The 20,974-nt window shown below is 46.3% G+C and overlaps 1 protein-coding gene across 1 annotated transcript in view; it reads right to left on the bottom strand.

Annotated features, from left to right (window-relative positions):
* Window positions 1-20,974, bottom strand: part of DUS3L (dihydrouridine synthase 3 like) — a 61,867-nt gene that overhangs the window by 29,251 nt on the left and 11,642 nt on the right. Inside the window, exons 4-5 of the mRNA XM_033931189.1 lie at window positions 19,645-20,295; window positions 16,952-16,993 (exon numbers count right to left, since the gene is read on the bottom strand). Of these exons, the coding sequence (XP_033787080.1) occupies window positions 16,952-16,993; window positions 19,645-20,295 (693 nt within the window). The remainder of the gene's footprint in view (window positions 1-16,951; window positions 16,994-19,644; window positions 20,296-20,974) is intronic.

The following is a 20,974-nucleotide window of genomic DNA, read 5'->3' as shown; positions in this document are numbered from 1 at the left end:
ATGATAATTTAGGTAGTGTAACATGGGATATGTTTTGAACAAAAGATACACAATACATGGTAGGAGGGGGGAGGGAATTTTCAAAGCCACATCCCCAGGTAAACTGACCAGTCAAAAACTTACTGCGCTCAGAACAGCTACTACACATGGACCTTAGGCTATACTAGAAAGGAGTGTTCCTGGAGCTGAATTTTATATCTCTTCCTTCTACCCACAAAAAAAAAAAAATAGAAGTACAAAAGAATAGCTTTACTAGGTCAGACCAATGGTCTATCTAGCCCAGTATCCTATCTTCATGGTGGCCAATACAGGTCACAACTACCTGGCAAAAAAAACAAATAGTAGCAACATTCCATGCTACCAATCCAGAGCAAGCATTAATAATAATAATAATAGCTTATTTACCGCAATACCGTGAAGTTCTATGCGGTTTACAAAGATTAAGCAAAGGTACAAATTGATTGACTTTAAGAGGGGAGGAAGAAAGAGGGTTAATAGGACAGGAAATCCATTTTTGAGGAGAGAGTGATCAATAGAATAAGTTAATCGCTATAGAGGGGAGAGAGAAGAGACGATCAGTTGTCTAGATACTTTAGGAACAGGTGTGTTTTCAGACGTTTCCTAAATTCCTCATAAGTAGTGGGCGAAAGCAATTGTTCTAGGTCTTTACCCCATGATGCTGCTTGGTGCGAGAGAAGATGTTCATGGTGTTTTTTCAGTTTACAACCTCTCACTGGGGGGGAAACGAAGTTGGAATGTGAGCTTCTCTTATGTCTGTTGGCTGAGAAGACAAAAAGGTCAGTTAAATATTTAGAGCAAGTCCGTGTAGTGCTTTGAAGCAGAAGCCTCCATTGGCAGCCAATGCAGCTGCCGGTAGTAGGGTGTCACATGGTCAAACTTCCTCAGCCCAAAGATCAATTTGACCGCTGCATTTTGCATTAGCTTCCTCCTTGTCCAATAGCAGACTATGGACTTTTCCTCCAGAAACTTGTTCCAGAGCTTAACTTTTCTCCGAGTGAAAAATATTTTCTCCTATTGATTTTAAAAGTATTTCCCTGTAGCTTCATCGAGTGTCCCCTAGTCTTTGCAATTTACGATAAGAGTAAAAAAAATAAAAATAAAAATCGATCCACTTGTACTCTTCTACACCACTCAGGATTTTGTAGACTTCAATCATATCTCCCCTCAGCTGTCTCTTTTCCAAGCTGAAGAGCCCTAACCTCTTTAGTCTCTCCTCATATGAGAGGAGTTCCATCCCCTTTATCATCTTGGTTGCTCTTCCTTTTCTAATTCTGCCATAATCATCTTTTTTGCAATAAGGCGACTAGAATTGAACCCAAAACTCAAGGTGAGGTTGCACCATGGAGCGATATAGGGGCATTATAACATTATTAGTCTTATTTACCGTCCCTTTTCTAATAATTCCTAGCATCTAGTTTACTTTTTTTGGCTGTTGCTGCACATTGGGCAGAAAGTTTCAGCATATTTTCTACACTGACACCCAGATCTTTTTCTTGGGTGCTGACCCCCGAGGTGGACCCTAGCATCTGGTAACTATGATTTGGGTTATTCTTCCCAATATGCATCACTTTGTATTTGTCCACATTAAACTTCATCTGACATTTGGATAATGTCTTCCAATTTCTTAAAGTCTGCCTACAACTTTTCACGGTCCGCATGCGCTTTAACAACTTTGAACAGTTTAGTGTTGTCTGTAAAATTAATCACCTCACCTCTTGTTCCAATTTCCAGATCATTTATAAATAAGTTAAATAGTACTGCAGCATTTCGCTATTTATCCTCCTCTATTGAGAAAAATGGCTGGCCACTTAGTCTACCATCTGTTTTCTGTCCGATAACCAATTCCTAAATCCACAACTGAACATTGCCTCCTATCCCATGACTAATTTTCTCAGGAACATCTTATGAGGAATTTTGGCAAAAGTTTTCTGAAAATCTAGATACACTACATCAATTGGCTCACCTTTATCCATGTTTATTCATACCTTCAAAGAAGTCAAATTGGCGAAGCAAAAACTTTTCTTGGCTGAACCCATACTGACTCTGTCACATTAAACCATATTTTTCTATGTATTCCGTAATTTTATTCTTTTTAACAGTTTCCACTATTTTGCCTGGCACTGAAGTCAGGCTTACCAGTCTGTAATATCCTGGATCTCTCCGAAACCCTTTCTAAAAATTGGCCTAACATTGACCACTCTCCAATCTTAAGATACTACAGACGATTTTAGTGACAGCAGCACTAACAGCAGATCAGCAATTTCATGTTTGAGTTCTTTCAGTACCCTTGGATGTATACCATCCGATCCAGGTGATTTCTCTCTCTTTAACTTGTCAGTTTAACCCAGTACGTCTTCCAGGTTCACTGAGATTTCTTCCAGTTCCTCTGCATCATCACCCTTGAAAAACATTTCTGGTTCAGGTAAAATCTCTTACATCTTCTTCCATAAAGATCGAAGCAAAGAATTCATTCAGTCTCTCCACTATGGCCTTATCCTTCCTAACCACCTCTTTTGCTCCTTGATCATTCAATGGTTCCACAGATTCCCTCGCAGGTTTTCTGACACTGATGTACCTAAAAATATTGTTACTATGAGTTTTTGCCTCTTAGGCAAGTTTCTCTTCATATTCTTAGTGCTTATATCTCTTCTCATTTTGTTCATTTGGATCCTTTTCCAATCTTTAAAAGATGTTGTGGCTCTATTAGCCTCTTTCACTTCACCTTTTAACTATGCCAGCTCTCATTTTCTCTTCTTTCTACCTTTGTTAATATGTAGAATGCATATGTTCTGGGCTTCTATGATGGTATTTTTAAATAACAAAAATAGAGCAAAATGGATCTAAATATCAACAAACAACCCAATAACTCCATTCATATAAAACAAAATCAAAACTTATATTGGAATAGGATCCTCACAGAAATAGTGGAGAAAATCCTCAGTGTTGCTCACAAATGTAGTGAAAGGATACACAAAACCCTTTACTACTCCAAAGCCTCCTTCTTAGTACATATCACAGGTAAAAAATAACATCCATGCCTAGTGTACAATCCTAACCTTTGCCACTGATCCTTTTAGTTTTAACCATTTTCCTCATTTATTATAGTTACCCTTTCAAAAATTAAATGCTACTACTAGTGATATCAGCTCAGATTTGATCATCTTATGATCACTGTTTCCAAGCAGACCCATACCTCCCATACTATGCCATGCATTCCACTAACAACCAAATCTAAAAATACCGTATTTTTCACTCCATAAGATGCACCCCAGATTTAGAGAAGGAAAACAAGAAAAAACCCCATTCTGAACCAAATTGTATACTAATATATACCCGACACCTTTAAATTCCGTCCCAGCCCCCCGGCACCTTTAAATTCCATCTCAGCTCCCCTCCCCCAATCAATCATCACTTTTACATACCCTCCAGCACCTTTAAATTCTATCCCAGCCCCCAGCACCTTTAAATTCCATCCCAGCCCCCCCCCCCCCCGTGGTACCTTTAAATTTTGGAGGTCTGTGGACAGCTGCCTGCTGCTTGTCGGGGCCCGCAGTGCACAAGCGCGCTAATGCCTGGGCTCACTACACTCTGTAATTGTGCTGGTCGCTGGTGCTTCGCAGGGCGGCTGCCTGCTGATTACCGGAACATCGGGGCTAGCAGCGCACAAGAACTGAGTCAGCCATTCAGAAGTGGCGCGCAGGGCTGCCATCAGAAATTTCTGGGCCCCTTACTGAGCAATCCTATTGGGCCCCCCACGCACCCCTCCCCCCCCGACCCCCCCTTCTTCCATGGGCCGAATACACACATACTTTTCTCTGTCGCCGCACTCTTTGACCAAAAGATTTGTAAGCCTGCAACCACGTCAAGGTAGACTCTTTCAGCAGGGCCCTAACCTAACCTAAACTAAACTAATCTATACCTATCTATTCTAAACTAACATATGTCTAATACTGAACTAATAACAAACTAACAAACATCTGCATAATAAATAACTAATAAATAATAGTGCTAGTAGCTATAATTCACTTTTGAATGTAAAATCTCAGTTAAGGATTTCTTTTGACCTTTGTAGGCCAGAAGTAGATCACAATTGCACAATATTTTTTGTAACAAGTATTAAATGTGTTTTTATAAATACTGTAAGCTTAATAAATATATCAGAAAAAACTACACATCTGAGCGCATATCTGAACATACACATCCTCCTCTGCTTGCCTATAGCTGCATCATGCATGTTAAAAATGTACGATATGTTGATATGTGCACCTTCCTTCCTTCCCATCCATCCTCCTCAACCTGTCCTTACACATCCACAGCTGCATGTTAATGATGATGTATATGTTATGATGATAAATAAGTGCATATGAGCACATCATTAACATGCAGCTATGGATGAATATAAAAAAGAAACAATATTCTGTACAATTGTCAATTTATAAATCAGCGTCTTCTCCCCATTCTCTCTTCCCCATTTCCCTTCAGTGTCCTCAGCCCACTCTCTCTCCACTTTCCTTCAGCACACGCACATAAAAACAAGCAAGTAATTTATATAGTTTTCATTCTATTCATTCATAGAAATTAAAGTCTAAATAATGCCAGTCACATAACAAAACATGATTTTACAAAAATAATTCCCTGCACAGTCAAGCCTTCAAGGATTACTAGATGTCTTTCAGCAGTTCCTCTCCCTCCCTCCCCCTTACCTTTGTGGCCGAGTCAAAATGATCTACCAACAATAAAATTTTAAAAACACAAAGCACACTGTACGCAGAGAAAATGTTAATTATCATTTATATTCCGCGGGTTTTCAAAGAGGTCAAGGCAGATGACTTTATGCAATGTCACCTCAGTAACAACTATACAAAAATAGACAAATATTCCCCCTCCCTTTTTACAAAAACGCGATAGCGGTTTTTAGCTCAGGGAGCTGCGATGAATGCCCCACGCTGCTCTCAACGCTCATAGGCTCCCTGCGCTAAAAAACGCTATTGCGGTTTAGTAAAAGGGGGCCATAGTGCAAAATATAGACAGCATATATAAATTCTCAAAGCAGACACATTTTGATCACTAAATTGAAAATAAAACCATTTTTCCTACCTTTGGTAATTTCATCAGTCTCTGGTTGCACTTTATTCTTCTGACTGTGCATCCAATATTTCTTCCCTTTTTCAGCCTCCTGTATGCTTCCTCTCCTCCAGACCTCATTCCCTCCCCACTTTTTCTTTGTTTCACCCTGCCCCTTCTTTCTTTTTCTCTCTCTCCATACCCCTTTCTTTCTGTATGTCTGGTTTTCTCTCTCTCACCCTGCCCCCTTCTCTCTTTCTCCACACCCTCTTTCGTTCTGTATGTCTGTCTTTCTCTCTCTCTCTTTCCGTGCCCCATTTTTCTTTGTTTCACCCTGCCCCCTTTCTTTCTTTCTGGCTTCCTGTCCCCCCTTTCTTTCTTTCTCCCTGCCCTCCCCTATGCAATACCATTGGGAAAATGCTGCCACCGCCACTGGGGAATAGACTGCTTCTCTTCCCCGCGGGGCCGACCAACTCTCGCCACCCGACGTCAATTCTAACGTCGGAGAGGACGTTCTAGGCCAGCCAGGCAGCGATTGGCTGGCCCAGAACGTCCTCTCCGACGTCAGAATTGACGCGAGTGGCGAGAGTTGGCCGGCCCCACAAGGAAAAGCAGGGAGAACTTTGCGCCGGCCTGTTCCCAATGGCGGCGGTGGCACTCAAGTGGCTAAAGAGCCGCAGTTTGCCGGCCTAGGGAGAATACTGGAGGGTGGCCAGCTGTGCACCCCCTTGGGACGTAAACCCGGGGCGGGGAGGACCGCCCCCCCCCCCAACCCTAACCCCCCCCACCCTGGTATGCCACTTTCTGTACCTCACTCCCTCCCTATGACTAAAAATTCTCCTTTCTTCTATTCCCCGTGTACACAGCCATCTCTTTCCCTCCCTTCCTCTCTCCCAAGTCCATGCTTTCTGTGTCCAAAAACCCATTCCCTCCCCCACCTCAGCATCTTTTTCCCTCCCTTCCTCTCTCCCAAGTCCATGCCTTCTGTGTCCAAAAACCGATTCTCTCTCCCACCTCAGCATCTCTTTCCCTCCCTTCCTCTCTCCCAAGTCCATGCTTTCTGTGTCCAAAAACCCATTCCCTCCCCCACCTCAGCATCTCTTTCCCTCCCTTCCTCTCTCCCAAGTCCATGCCTTCTGTGTCCAAAAACCCATTCTCTCTCCCACCTCAGCATCTCTTTCCCTTCCTTCCTCTCTCCCAAGTCCATACTTCTGTGTTCAAAAACCCATTCCCTCCCCACCTCAGCATCTCTTTCCCTCCTTTCCTCTCTCCCAAGTCCATGCCTTCTGTGTCCAAAAACCTATTCCCTCCCCCACCTCAGCATCTCTTTCCCTCCCTTCCTCTCTCCCAAGTCCATGCCTTCTGTGTCCAAAAACCCATTCCCTCTCCCACCTCAGCATCTCTTTCCCTCCCTTCCTCTCTCCCAAGTCCATGCCTTCTGTGTCCAAAAACCCATTCTCTCTCCCACCTCAGCATCTCTTTCCCTCCCTTCCTCTCTCCTAAGTCCATGCCTTCTGTGTCCAAAAACACATTCCCTCCCCCACCTCAGCATCTCTTTCCCTTCCTTCCTCTCTCCCAAGTCCATACTTCTGTGTTCAAAAACCCATTCCCTCCCCCACCTCAGCATCTCTTTCCCTCCTTTCCTCTCTCCCAAGTCCATGCCTTCTGTGTCCAAAAACCCATTCCCTCCCCCACCTCAGCATCTTTCCCTCCCTTCCTCTCTCTCAAGTCCATGCCTTCTGTGTCCAAAAACCCATTCCCTCTCCCACCTCAGCATCTCTTTCCCTCCCTTCCTCTCTCCCAAGTCCATGCCTTCTGTGTCCAAAAACCCATTCTCTCTCCCACCTCAGCATCTCTTTCCCTCCCTTCCTCTCTCCTAAGTCCATGCCTTCTGTGTCCAAAAACCCATTCCATCCCCCACCTCAGCATCTCTTTCCCTCCCTTCCTCTCTCCCAAGTCCATGCCTTCTGTGTCCAAAAACCCATTCCATCCCCCACCTCAGCATCTCTTTCCCTCCCTTCCTCTCTCCCAAGTCCATGCCTTCTGTGTCCAAAAACCCATTCCATCCTCCACCTCAGCATCTCTTTCCCTCCCTTCCTCTCTCCCAAGTCCATGCCTTCTGTGTCCAAAAACCCATTCCGTCCCCCACCTCAGCATCTCTTTCCCTCCCTTCCTCTCTCCCAAGTCCATGCCTTCTGTGTCCAAAAACCCATTCCCTCCCCCACCTCAGCATCTCTTTCCCTCCCTTCCTCTCTCCCAAGTCCATGCCTTCTTTGTCCAAAAACCCATTCCCTCCCCCACCTCAGCATCTCTTTCCCTCCCTTCCTCTCTCCCAAGTCCATGCCTTCTGTGTCCAAAAACCCATTCCCTCCCCCACCTCAGCATCTCTTTCCCTCCCTTCCTCTCACTTTACTGCGAGTTATTTGGTAATTGAAATCACTCATTATTATACTGTTGCCCAATTTTCCAGCTTTCCTAATCTCAAAAAAAATGTATTTATTCATCTCTCTGCTCATTCTGTCCCAGGAGATGGTAGTATAACCTTATCTGTATATTCCTTCCCTTCACACATGGAATTTCTATCCATATGGATTCCACATTGCTACCATAGTCATGCAGAATGTTTATTTTGTTTGATTCAATTCCCTCTTTAACATATAGTGCAACCCCTTCTCCAACTTGATCTACTCTATCATTGTGATATAATTTTCCTCCTTCCACCAGGTCTCTGAGATGCCTATTATATTTACCTCTTCATTCAGTGCTATATACTCTAACTCTCCTATCTTATGTTTTAGGCTTCTAGCATTTGTATACAGACTTCAAATTGCATTTTTTCCTTGTATCTACAGGCTGCTGAGAAGATGACAGGGATAATTTGAGTCCTTTATGCTGCCTGCCTCTTAAACTTCAAAAAAGTAAACCTCCCAGACCCCAAGAACTGGAACCAGATGGGGGGGAGAGACTAGAGCGGAGCTGGTGGAATAACTAATATATAACTATCCCTAATGAATGAGTGATAAACACAGGAAAGCCCTCAGTCACACAGCCACTCACTGGAAAATCCAGCGGAACAGGCTGTCACTGGCTTACACCCAACAGGGTGTTAACTGTGAAACATCCCCGGGCTTTTACACTGTGTGTGATTTATAATAAAGTGCACCCAACAGTGCTCGGTGTGAAAAAAGATAATAAATCAAAAAAACACACACTCGTTCCACCATAAACAGCAATAGTCTCTGCCCCTTATCCGGGGGGTCAAATACAAACGTCCAAAACCAGCAAAGTGAAAGAGCCAACAGTAAGTACTTAGCTTCTCAGTGGAAACAAACAGCCAGCGAAGATCTTGATTCTTAATTCGTCCAACGGGACTCCGTTTCGGGGGTGCACACCCCCTTCGTCATGAACTGCTGGACTGCGCTGTGACCCTCCAAATGATCCGGCACAGCTTAGATTGACAGAGCTGGAAATGGCGCTGAGCAGAACGGAACGCCTCTAATTTAAACTGCAGATACTGAAATGTGATTGGATGGAAAAGTCACATGAATCCCCTGAAGCCACAGGGGAAGAAAAGAAAATCACTACCCCCAGAGAAACAAAAAAATTATGAAAAAACAATGAACCAGATCCTTTAAAAGGCATGATGCCATTCAATATAATCATTATGTCCAGTGGGAGCCAATGCTTGCAGTTCAAAAATCCAGTTTTGCTCCCTCCGTTGTAACCTGAGTTTTATCTCCCTGATAATGTTCGTAAACTTGTTCAATGATAGACCAGCGTAACTCTTGGAAAGTATGTCCCAATTGAACACAGTGAGGTACTAACGGTGAAGTCTATTTTATATGTTTTATGGTTTTGTACATCGCCTAGTAATCTATAATAGGCGATTCATTAAGAATCAATAAACTTGAACTTGAACTTGAAGTCATTGATTGAGTGTTTATACGTGAGCGGTGCTCAATAAGGCTCTGGTTCATTCTGGTTCAATCTGGTTCATTGTTTTTTCATAATTTTTTGTTTCTCTGGGGGTAGTGATTTTCTTTTCTTCCCCTGTGGCTTCAGGGGATTCATGTGACTTTTCCATCCAATCACATTTCAGTATCTGCAGTTTAAATTAGAGGCGTTCCGTTCTGCTCAGCGCCATTTCCAGCTCTGTCAATCTAAGCTGTGCCGGATCATTTGGAGGGTCACAGCGCAGTCCAGCAGTTCATGACGAAGGGGGTGTGCACCCCCGAAACGGAGTCCCGTTGGACGAATTAAGAATCAAGATCTTCGCTGGCTATTTGTTTCCACTGAGAAGCTAAGTACTTCCTGTTGGCTCTTTCACTTTGCTGGTTTTGGACGTTTGTATTTGACCCCCTGATAAGGGGCAGAGACTATTGCTGTTTATGGTGGAACGAGTGTGTGTTTTTTTGATTTATTATCTTTTTTCACACCGAGCACTGTTGGGTGCACTTTATTATAAATCACACACAGTGTAAAAGCCCGGGGATGTTTCACAGTTAACACCCTGTTGGGTGTAAGCCAGTGACAGCCTGTTCTGCTGGATTTTCCAGTGAGTGGCTATGTGACTGAGGGCTTTCCTGTGTTTATCACTCATTCATTAGGGATAGTTATATATTAGTTATTCCACCAGCTCCGCTCTAGTCTCTCCCCCCCATCTGGTTCCAGTTCTTGGGGTCTGGGAGGCTTACTTTTTTGAAGTTTACTTTTTAGCCTCCTTAGCATTTTTCGGGTTCTTGTGATTTTCTATACAGCCTGCCTCTTAAAAACACTCCTAGCTCTCTTTCACTATTATTGAAACCTCTCTATTGGGACTCCCTAGATATCTGTTTCAATAGTATTCTTCAAGAATACTCTACACTGAACCACCTACTTCTGGGTGACTGTCGACTTTCGCCCCATCTTAGAGCAGTTTTCAAACTCTCTCCTTTTTAAACGTTAGCGCCAGCAGCCTGGTTCCATCCTAGTTAAGGTGGAGTCCGTCCTTTCAGACTAGACTTCCCCTTTGCCAGAAGGTTGCCCAGTTCCTTCATCGCTACACCATCGTCTCAAGCATGCATTGAGACTTTGTAGTTCTGCTTGCCTCTTGGATCTTGTGCTTAGAATGGGGAGCATTTATAAAAATGCTACCCTGGAGGATATGGATTTCTGATTTCTACCCAGGAACCTAAATATGGCTTTCAGAACCTCCCTCCCACATTTTCTTATATCATTGGTACCTACATATACCAAGACAGCTGACTCCTCCCCAGGACTATCTAAAATCCTATCTAAGTGACGTGTGAGGTCTGCCACCTTTGCACCGGGCAGGCAAGTGACCAGTTGATCCTCACACTCACCAGCCACCAAATTATCTAAATGCCTAATGATTGAATCACCAACTACAACAGTTGCCCTAACCCTTCCCTCCTGGGCAGAAGCCCCTGGAGACTCATCCTCAGAGCGAGAGGATACTGCATCCCCTGGTGAGCAGTTTCTGGCTACAGGATTATTTCCTACTTCACCAGGGTGATGCTCTCCTTTTAGGAGACCTCCCTCTCCAAGGCAGCATAGAGGCTGCCAGGCTGGTGGTGGGACTTCTCTACAACATCCTCCATGTATCTCTTTGTCTCCCTCAGCTACTACAAGTCTGCTACTCTAGTCTCAAGGGAATGGACTCGTTCTCTGAGAGCTAGGAGCTCTTTGCAGTAAGCACACACATATAAGTTCTCGCCAGTTGGGAGATAATCATACAAGTGATACTCTTAGTACAAAAGACTGGATAGCACCCCTCTGCTGCTGGGCTACTGTCTGCATCGTAGTATTATTGAGCTGATTAATTAAACTTTACTAAGGTACTAGGAATATTAGACTAGTATAGAGAGCCTTAGGATTATATTGTATGTTTCATTTACTGTTTGATTCTTAGCAAATAATAAAATGTAATAAGAATAAGGTGAGTCAAAGTGTGAGAGTCCTTTTACCACAGGTACCTGTCTCAACAGTTTTTTCAAAAGAAATCTATCCATGTACATTTTCTTTGAAATTTGCCTACTAGGTCCACAGGTACAAAACAATATGAGGACTTTGCAGTTAGATGGGCTACTTAAATTTTCCCCCCTAGGGTTACTGTACAATAAAGCACAGTTACTTACCGTAACAGGTGTTATCCAGGGACAGCAGGCAGATATTCTTAACACATGGGTGACGTCACCGACGGAGCCCTCGGTACGGACCTTTTTAACTAGAAGTTTCTAGTTGGCCGCACCGCGCGTGCGCGAGTGCCTTCCCGCCCGACGGAGGAGTGCGTGGTCCCCAGTTAGTATAAGCCAGCTAAGAAGCCAACCCGGGGAGGTGGGTGGGACGTAAGAATATCTGCCTGCTGTCCCTGGATAACACCTGTTACGGTAAGTAACTGTGCTTTATCCCAGGACAAGCAGGCAGCATATTCTTAACACATGGGTGACCTCCAAGCTAACAAAGAGGGAGGTGGGATGGTTGGCCATTAGGAAAATAAATTTTGTAACACAGATTGGCCGAAGTGTCCATCCCGTCTGGAGAACGCATCCAGACAGTAGTGAGTAGTGAATGTGTGAACTGAGGACCAAGTGGCCGCCTTGCAGATTTCCTCGATGGGCGTGGAGCGGAGGAAAGCTACAGAAGCAGCCATAGCTCGGACTCTGTGGGCCGTAACAGTTCCTTCCAGTGAGAGACCGGCCCGAGCATAGCAGAAAGCAATACAGGCAGCAAGCCAATTTGAAAGTGTCCGTTTGGAGACAGGACGACCCAAACGGTTGGGATCGAAAGATAAAAACAGCTGAGGGGATGTTCGGTGAGCTCTGGTACGATCAAGGTAGTAAGCAAGGGCACGCTTACAATCCAGCGTGTGCAACGCCTGTTCCCCAGGATGCGAGTGCGGCTTAGGGAAGAAGACGGGCAACACAATGGACTGGTTGAGGTGAAAAGCCGAGACCACCTTGGGAAGGAATTTAGGGTGGGTACGCAGAACAACCTTGTCATGGTGAAAAACAGTGAATGGTGGGTCAGCAACCAGTGCATGCAGTTCGCTAACCCTCCTGGCAGAGGTGATGGCAATTAGGAAAAGCACCTTCCAGGTAAGAAGCCTGAGCGAAGTAGTAGCAAGAGGCTCAAACGGAGGTTTCATGAGTGCTGAGAGAACCACATTGAGGTCCCAGACGACAGGAGGAGGCTTGAGAGGCGGTTTGATATTGAAGAGACCTCTCATAAATCTGGAAACCAGAGGATGAGCCGTGAGGGGTTTTCCGAGAATAGGCTCATGAAATGCAGTGATGGCACTGAGGTGGACTCTGATAGAGGTAGTTTTGAGGCCAGCATTGGACAGCGAGAGCAAATATTCCAATACAGTTTCCACCGCTAAGGAGGTGGGTTCCTGATGATGCCGGAGACACCACGAGGAGAATCTGGTCCATTTCTGATGGTAACATTGGAGGGTGGCCGGCTTCCTGGAGGCATCCAAGATGAGGCGGACCGGCTGAGATAGGTTCTCTGGAGAGGTCAGCCCGAGAGAAACCAAGCTGTCAGGTGGAGCGAAGACAGATTGGGATGCAGTAGAGACTGATGTTGCTGCGTAAGTAGAGTAGGAAACACAGGAAGGAGAATGGGTTCCCTGGAGCTGAGTTGGAGCAGGAGTGAGAACCAGTGTTGGCGAGGCCACCGAGGTGCGATAAGAATCATGGTGGCGTTGTCCTTGCGGAGTTTGGACAAGGTCCGCAACATCAGAGGAAGTGGAGGGAAGGCATACAGGAACCGATCCCTCCAGTCGAGCAGGAATGCATCCGGAGCCAGACGGTGAGGAGAGAAGAGTCTGGAGCAGAATTGGGGCAGCTGATGGTTGTGAGGTGCTGCAAAGAGGTCCACCTGCGGAGTGCCCCATCGAGCAAAGATGGAGAGCAGAGTCGGAGGGTCCAACGTCCACTCGTGAGGTTGAAGGATGCGGCTGAGATTGTCGGCCAGAGAGTTCTGTTCGCCCTGGATATAGACCGCCCTGAGAAAGAGATTGCGGTCCGTGGCCCAGGTCCAGATGCGCAGAGCCTCCAAGCAAAGGGGGCGAGATCCGGTGCCGCCTTGCTTGTTTATGTAGTACATGGCGACTTGATTGTCTGTGCACATGAGGAGGACTTGAGGGCAGAGAAGATGTTGTAAAGCCTTGAGGGCGTAGAACATGGCTCTGAGTTCCAGGAAATTTATGTGATGACGACGCTCCTGTGGGGTCCAAAGTCCCTGGGTGCGAAGATCTCCTAGGTGAGCTCCCCACGCGTAGGGGGACGCATCTGTGGTGATGATCATAGAGTGGGGGGGGCAGATGAAAAAGTAGACCCCTGGAAAGATTTGAGGAGTTCAACCACCATTGGAGAGATCGCTGAAGAGACGATGTCACAGAGATGGGATGAGAAAGAAGATCCGTAGTCTGTGACCATTGGTTGGCGAGAGTCCACTGAGGTGTGCGAAGGTGGAGACGTGCCAGAGGAAGGACATGCACCGTCGAGGCCATGTGACCCAGGAGGACCATCATCTGTCGGGCAGGAATGGAGGGATGCGTGAGCACCTGACGACAGAGGTGGAGCAGGGTCCGCTGACGATCGGAGGGGAGAAAAGCCCTCATTAGTGTGGTGTCCAGAACTGCTCCAATGAATTGAAGTCGCTGGGTGGGAAGCAGGTGCGACTTGGGGTAGTTGATCTCGAACCCCAGGAGGTGGAGGAGAGAGATGGTGTGATGAGTAGCCTGTAGCACAAGTTGAGATGAAGGTGCTTTCACCAACCAATCGTCCAAGTAGGGAAACACCTGGAGGTTGTGCGACCTGAGGAAGGCCGCTACCACTATAAGGCACTTGGTGAAGACCCTGGGTGAGGAAGCGAGGCCGAACGGTAGCACCTTGTACTGATAGTGGTGGTGCAGCACCTGGAACCGCAGGTAGCGGCGAGAATTCTGATTGATGGAGATGTGAGTGTAGGCCTCTTTGAGGTCCAGGGAACATAGCCAGTCGTGTTGAGAAAGAAGAGGGTAGAGCGTGGCAAGGGAGAGCATTCTGAACTTCTCCTTGACCAGACACTTGTTGAGGTCCCTGAGATCGAGAATGGGACGGAGGTCTCCCGTCTTTTTGGGTACCAGGAAGTAGCGGGAGTAGAATCCCTGACCCCTTTGATCTGGAGGTACTTCTTCGATGGCATTGAGAAGGAGGAGGGATTGAACCTCCCTCAGGAGGAGGGGGGCTTGAGATGAGTGCGAAGCAGACTCTACGGGAAGGTTGTCCGGTGGAAGAGTCTGGAAGTTGAGAGAGTAGCCGTGGCGGATGATGTTGAGGACCCACTGGTCCGACGTGATGACTTCCCAACGGCTGGAGAAAATGGTGAGACGACCCCCGATAGGCTGTGGAAGAGGCAGTGAGGGTGGATGACTGGCTATGCCCTGGAGAGAGGAGGCAAAAGGGCTGAGATTGTTTAGCAGGCTGAGAAGGCTTAGAGGGTTGAGTGGCCTGAGATCGAGCCTGAGCATGGTGTTGCTGTTGACGGGGTCGCCGAGATTGTTGGGGAGGCGGATTGAGTGGCCTGGCTGAGAACCTCCGCTGGTAAGATGATTGAGGCCGATAGGGTCGGGCAGGCGGAGCCTTCTTCTTCGGCTTGATCAGGGTGTCCCACCTGGTCTCATGGGCCGAGAGTTTCTGGGTGGTGGAATCCAGTGACTCTCCAAAGAGTTCATCCCCGAGACAGGGGGCGTTGGCCAAACGATCCTGGTGGTTGATGTCCAGGTCGGAGACTCTGAGCCAGGCTAAGCGACGCATGGCTACGGCCATGGCAGAGGCCCGAGAGGTGAGCTCAAAGGAGTCGTATATTGAGCGGACCATATATTTGCGCATTTGGAGAAGGCCAGAGATGTGTTGTTGGAATAGCGGGACCTTGCGCTCAGGCAGGTACTTCTGGAGGGCAGACAGTTGCTGGACCAAGTGTTTCAGATAGAAAGAAAAATGGAAGGAATAGTTGTTCGCCCTGTTGGCAAGCATGGCATTCTGGTAAAGCCTCTTGCCAAACTTGTCCATGGTCTTACCTTCTCTGCCAGGAGGGGTAGAGGCATAAACACTGGAGCCCTGAGTCTTTTTTAAGGTGGATTCCACCAGAAGAGACTCATGGGGCAATTGAGATTTGTCGAATCCAGGAATAGGGATGACACGGTAAAGGTTGTCCAGTTTACGGGGGGCTCCCGGTACCGTAAGGGGATTTTCCAAGTTTTTGTAGAACGTTTCCCGTAGGATGTCATGCACGGGAAGCTTGAGGAACTCCTTAGGAGGTTGTTCAAAGTCTAAAGCCTCTAGAAAGGCTTGAGACTTTTTTGAGTCAGATTCTAGGGGAAGAGACAGGGCAGCAGACATTTCTCTCAGAAATTTAGAAAATGAGGACTGCTCTGGTTTAGAGGTGGCATCGGGTGCCGATGGTTCCTCATCAGATGAGGAGGGATCCTCCTCGGTACCGAGGGGAGTTTCCTCCCATAAGTCAGGGTCCCTGACCTCTGGTGCATGTCGAGACACCGGGGTGGAGGGCGCGGTGTGGCGGGTCTTGGACAAAGATTTTCCAGAGCGCACCGAAACGGTACCAGGGGAGGACGATCGGCGTCGATCTCGGTCCCGAGAAGAATGCCGTACCGCCTGGTGCCGAGAAGGATCCAATGTGGCCTGAGAATGAACCACCGGATCGCCATGAAGTTGTTGGGCCGAAAGGATCGGCATGGAGGTGTTCACCGGTACCGAAGGGGTGGACACCGGGGGCTCGGTACGGGGCTCGGGCCGGTCTGGTACCGGAAGGAGCGGTGCCAGGATAGTGGGCAACAGTTGTTCAAGTTGTTTCTTCAACTGCTCCTGGAGTTGAGCCTTTAAGATGGCCGAGATACGGTCATCTAGGGGTGGCATCGGAACCGCTTTCTTTTTCTTCGGTTCCTTGGATGCCGCTCCACGCCCCGGCGATGAGGAGGCCGATGACGAGGCACTCACCGAGATCGGGGCGGAGCGTTTGCGGGACCGGTGCGATGCCGGTAGGGACGGTGTCGCCACCGTAGCTGGAGGGCGCTCGAGGGAAGAGGAAGGCTTCTTAGCCGGCTTACCTGGCGCCAGCGACGCCGATGTGGGGTCGGTCGGTGTCGAGGTCGACGGTGCCGATTTTTGAGGTACCGCCGTTGAAGGTGAGGAGTCCATCGCTGACTCGGTGCCGAAGAGAAGGGTTTGTTGAATTCTTCGGCTTTTAAGGGTTCTCTTTTGAAGAGTGGCACAGCGGGTGCAGGAGTCCGCCCGATGCTCCGGACCCAGACACTGCAAACACCAATTGTGTGGGTCAGTTATGGAGATCGGGCGTGCACACCGCTGGCACTTCTTAAAACCGACCTGCGGGGGCATGAAGGGGAAGATAGCCTCCGCAAAATCGAAGCCCGAGGCCTGTATACTGGCAACAGGCCCCGCCGGGGCAAAAAACGAAAGAAAAAAGGCGAAAAAAGCAAAGTTTTTTTTTTTTTTTTTTTTGCAAATCAAAGAAAAATAAACCCGAAGGTAAAGAGAGAAAAAATAAGGAAAAAAGCGCGAGCGGGAAGGCAAAAAAGTGGTTTCAACGGCCGTTGAAAAAACACACGCGTCTTCTTCGCTCCGCGGAAACGAAGAAACTGGGGACCACGCACTCCTCCGTCGGGCGGGAAGGCACTCGCGCACGCGCGGTGCGGCCAACTAGAAACTTCTAGTTAAAAAGGTCCGTACCGAGGGCTCCGTCGGTGACGTCACCCATGTGTTAAGAATATGCTGCCTGCTTGTCCTGGGATAAAATAGCTTTAAAAAAATAGTTTTACATGAAAGGAAAAAGGTATACATACTGTGGTTAGTGGTGCAAGGTAAAGCTTGTTCCTAAAATTGATCTAAAGGAAGAAAAACAAAACACAATTATTCAGGATGACAAAGACAATGTAAAGAGCTAGAGTGATTACAGGATGTCCAGCATAATGCAGCAGCTTTCTAAAGTCACTGCTTCAGTAACATGTTTGAGGGTTAGGAGCCAGTGAGACACTAAAAAAACACCTCATTTTCAAAGCCTCAATGCCTCTTAAATCAATCTAGAAATAAGAACCTCACTGGCACCTCAGGCCTCAGTCTCTTATTCTTCCCCAGTGCTCTGAGAAATTATCCAGTTACAAGAAGTTTCAAACTTCATCTACTATAGAGAAACAGCCAGCCTCTTCACACTCCTGACTGGCAGATCCAGGAGGCCTGGAATGAGTCCTGGCTGAAAGCATTCAAAAGAGGAAGAAAAAAGTTCACTGCTCAGTTCTACAAAAGGTATTAGCTGTGCTCGAGTCAAAAACTTTTCTTATTCTTTTTCTCACATGACAAAGCACACCTCCCAACAACTCAGATAATTCAATAGTCAAGTTTTCCAGTGCTTGTGTGACCTGAGAGTGCACAACAATAGCAAGTTTTTCTGGAGCTGGTAAACCCAGATCTATGCTGGGACAGCCTTCTACCATTGCAGAGCATTTTTTCTATAGTAAAAGGAGAATAACACACATCATATCTTATCGAATAATCGGATGCAAGTATGCAAAATGAATAATACAATTTGCATTTAAGCTTGCATGCCGCATTATTCATGGAAAGATAATAGCTTCTCTCAGGTGACATTATCTTTTTTTCAAATTAAAAACACAGTGATGGGCATGCACATGTAAGTGGCTAAGGGGCTCTTTCACTAAGTGTGTGGTTGCCAAATGAGTGTGGTAACTGTTACCGTGATGGCATGATAGCACATCCTAATTCACAGAGGGTGGGAATTGGGCTGGTGATGGGCATTTAGTGAAGGCTAAAAAAGCAGCTTCTGGGGAAGCCTCTTAACAGAGCCAGTGTATTAAAAGCACCTCCTCCTTGCACCTACCAGAAATCTCTTTGGCAGGCAGCAGGGGACAAGAGTAATCCCCAGCACCATTTCTTGTTATTTACAGCTACTGCCTAAATTTTGTAAGAGTGGTGGGCTTATTTGGTGAAACATGGAAGTTCCCTATCGGGTCTTTTGCAGATCTGTCTGCTCTTGGACATTGCTTTAACATTCTGGGCGTGGTATCAGGAGACTCGGGGCAATTAAATGAGCAGTATCAACAGCTAAGTATTTGTATTCTCTTTACTTCATCTCTGGATAAGACATTGCTTTTTTTGAACTGTGTCTGTATTTTTGAAAATGTGGAATTTTTCCCCTTGTGCTTAAGAGTGCTGCCCTTCATCCCATGTGTTTATATGAGCAACACTGTACTGTTTTGTGATATTGAGGATCAGAATTAAGTGGAGATTTTTTAACCAATGAAGCCAAACTGAGGTATTTTTCTCCACTTTCTTTTTATTTTCTTGTCTTTAAGTGCTTTCTGTAACGGTGTATAAGGTATTGAGCATTTGTGTTTCTCACAGCCAGTGGGGGTTCCTGAATTAGGTTTCTATATAGAGTATGTGAGTTTGGTAGTGACTGACAAGAGTAATGCTCAAATGCTCCTGCCCTGGCAAACTCCTGGCTTCAAAACAGTCACCTCACTCCCCTGGCTAGGTTTAGTACTGCAAAGCTACCACTAGGGGGGCTGTGGCAGACATACTGAAGCCAGGAGTTGCCCAGAGTAGGAACAACTAGGGATTACTCCTGCCCCTTCATTACCCACCAAGAGATCCCCAGAAGGTGCCACACTGGAGTGAGTGCAAGGAGTCAAGAGGTGGCAGGGTGATTGGTGAAAGCAGTGGCCTAGCCCCTTTAGGTCCAGCTTGGGTCCCATTGATTTTGCGTTGCAAGTTCCAAGTTGCAGAAACACAAATTAAATTTACTGCCCAAGTTACAAACTTATGGTACTCGTGCAATAAATTTTACTGCAACTTAGGGCTCCTTTTATCAAGCTGCGCTAGCGGTTTAACGTGTGTTATAGCACGCGCTAAACTGCGGGACGTGCTAGCTGCTACCGCCTCCTCTTGAGCAGGCAGTAGTTTTTGGCCAGCATGGTTGTTAACGCGTGATGAAAAGTCATGCACGTTAACCACACTAGCACAGCTTGATAAAAGGAGCCCTTAGTAACTAGTCCTGCAAGTGTGCTAAGATTAAAGTTCTCTTCTTACACTGTTAATGGGTCTGATATAACAGCAACTTTGTAGTTTGGTAATAACCTTATCAAGGCTGGATAATGTCTAACCCTCTCCCATTCAGAGGCTGGGAACACTGCCTCCACAAAATCCCCAAAGAGCCCAAGGCATTTAAGATATGGTCCGGGAACCAGCACCATGGACTTGGTATTCAAAATCTTTAACTCTGACTCCTACTGATATAAGGCTTTTGTGCTGGAACCGGAGTGAAATGCCCTTCATAAGACAGGGATTGGCATTTGTCAATGAGCCACAAAGCATCTTCATGCAAGTTTTAAATATACTTTAGTTTACAGATCCCTAGATAATAGTGGTCCCTAATGAAAAGGTTTAAAGATTTTTGTGGCTCATTTTACAGCTGATATTGCATACAGGTTTCAATGAAAGTAACATTTCAGATACTTACTGTTTTCTTCTCACAAGACCTGAGTTTTATAACATCTTCATCAGTTAATGGTCCAATTGTCTTGGCAGGAGTTCCTTTCTCAGCCTCCACCTGGCACGCATTCTCCCGATTCTTGTACTCTTGACCTCCTCCAGCTGACTCCAAAGATGGAGGACATTTCACAGCAGGGTCGGGCAGACACTCCAACTCCCTATTTTTAGTGTCTTCCAGACCAGAGGCTACCTGACCCACCTCAGGTGCCTGACTGCTGCTGTCTGCATCGCTCCCAGATACCTGTTTAGCCTTAGAGTCCCTCCACTTACTTTTCGCAGTCCCTGCTTTGTCCAATTTGTTCAGCTGTTTCAAAAAGTGATCGGATTTTTCAAAGGGCACTTTTCTCTTCTGTAAACGCTGCTTCAGGTCTTTGCTCAGACTGTTCCTCACTATCCCTTTTCCTTCCCACTGCTTCACCAGCTCCTCATTCACTAAATTTCTGTAGTCTTCGCCCAGGTGTCCTTTGGCAAAACGGCAGGTGACGCCATAGATGCACTTTCCAAACATTTCAAACAAGTGGCATTTCTCTCCAAGGTCAGCTGGTTTCTCTGCCATGTACTGGCAAACATCATGCAGAAATTTACAGTTCTCTCCAAAATAGCACTTGCTAGTTGATTCCTTACAATGGAAGAAAGTTAATTTATTTTGAAAACATACAAAAATACAGCAAAGAACATGCAGATATAAGTGACTAAGTGGATCTTTTACTAAAGTATGTGGCGGTATACAAGAATAAAGTTATTATTAGTTGTTATTATTATCATCAATACATCAGGTTTCAGCAGGCATAAGTCTGGCAAACGTTGTTAGGAGTGAGATCCATGCTTAACCGCTATTCTAGTAAGGGCACGTGCCCTTTACATTAGTGACTTATATTCAGTCTTAACCTTGCTGTTCTAGGCAGATTACAAAAGAGGTAAGCTGGACATTACCAGGAGAGCTACAGGGTAAAGTACTACTGTGTTTCCCCCAAAATAAGACCTACCCTGAAAATAAAACCTAGTTGCGCTGGATTGCCTGCAGCAGTGCTCCCCCCATTGACTCTTCCATCTCTCTCTTCCCATGCCAACTGCGAGATCGACATACCATTATGGTACCTTCAATAGCAGTGTTGCAGCAGTAATCTAAATGGGCTGTTTCAGGCCTGCTCCCGCCAGGGCGTTCCTCTGCCACATCACTGATAATGTCATCAGCAATGCGGCACTCGGAACGCCCTGGCAGTAGCAGGCCCGAAGCAGCCCATTTAGATTACTGTTGCGACGCTGCTGTTGAAGGTATTGTAATGCTATGTCGGTCT

This window comes from Geotrypetes seraphini, chromosome 2 (genome assembly GCF_902459505.1).
Source record: "Geotrypetes seraphini chromosome 2, aGeoSer1.1, whole genome shotgun sequence".
Lineage (NCBI taxonomy): Eukaryota > Metazoa > Chordata > Amphibia > Gymnophiona > Dermophiidae > Geotrypetes > Geotrypetes seraphini.
The sequence above is the reverse complement of the archived record's forward strand: the minus strand, read 5'-3'. Positions and strand labels throughout refer to the sequence as shown.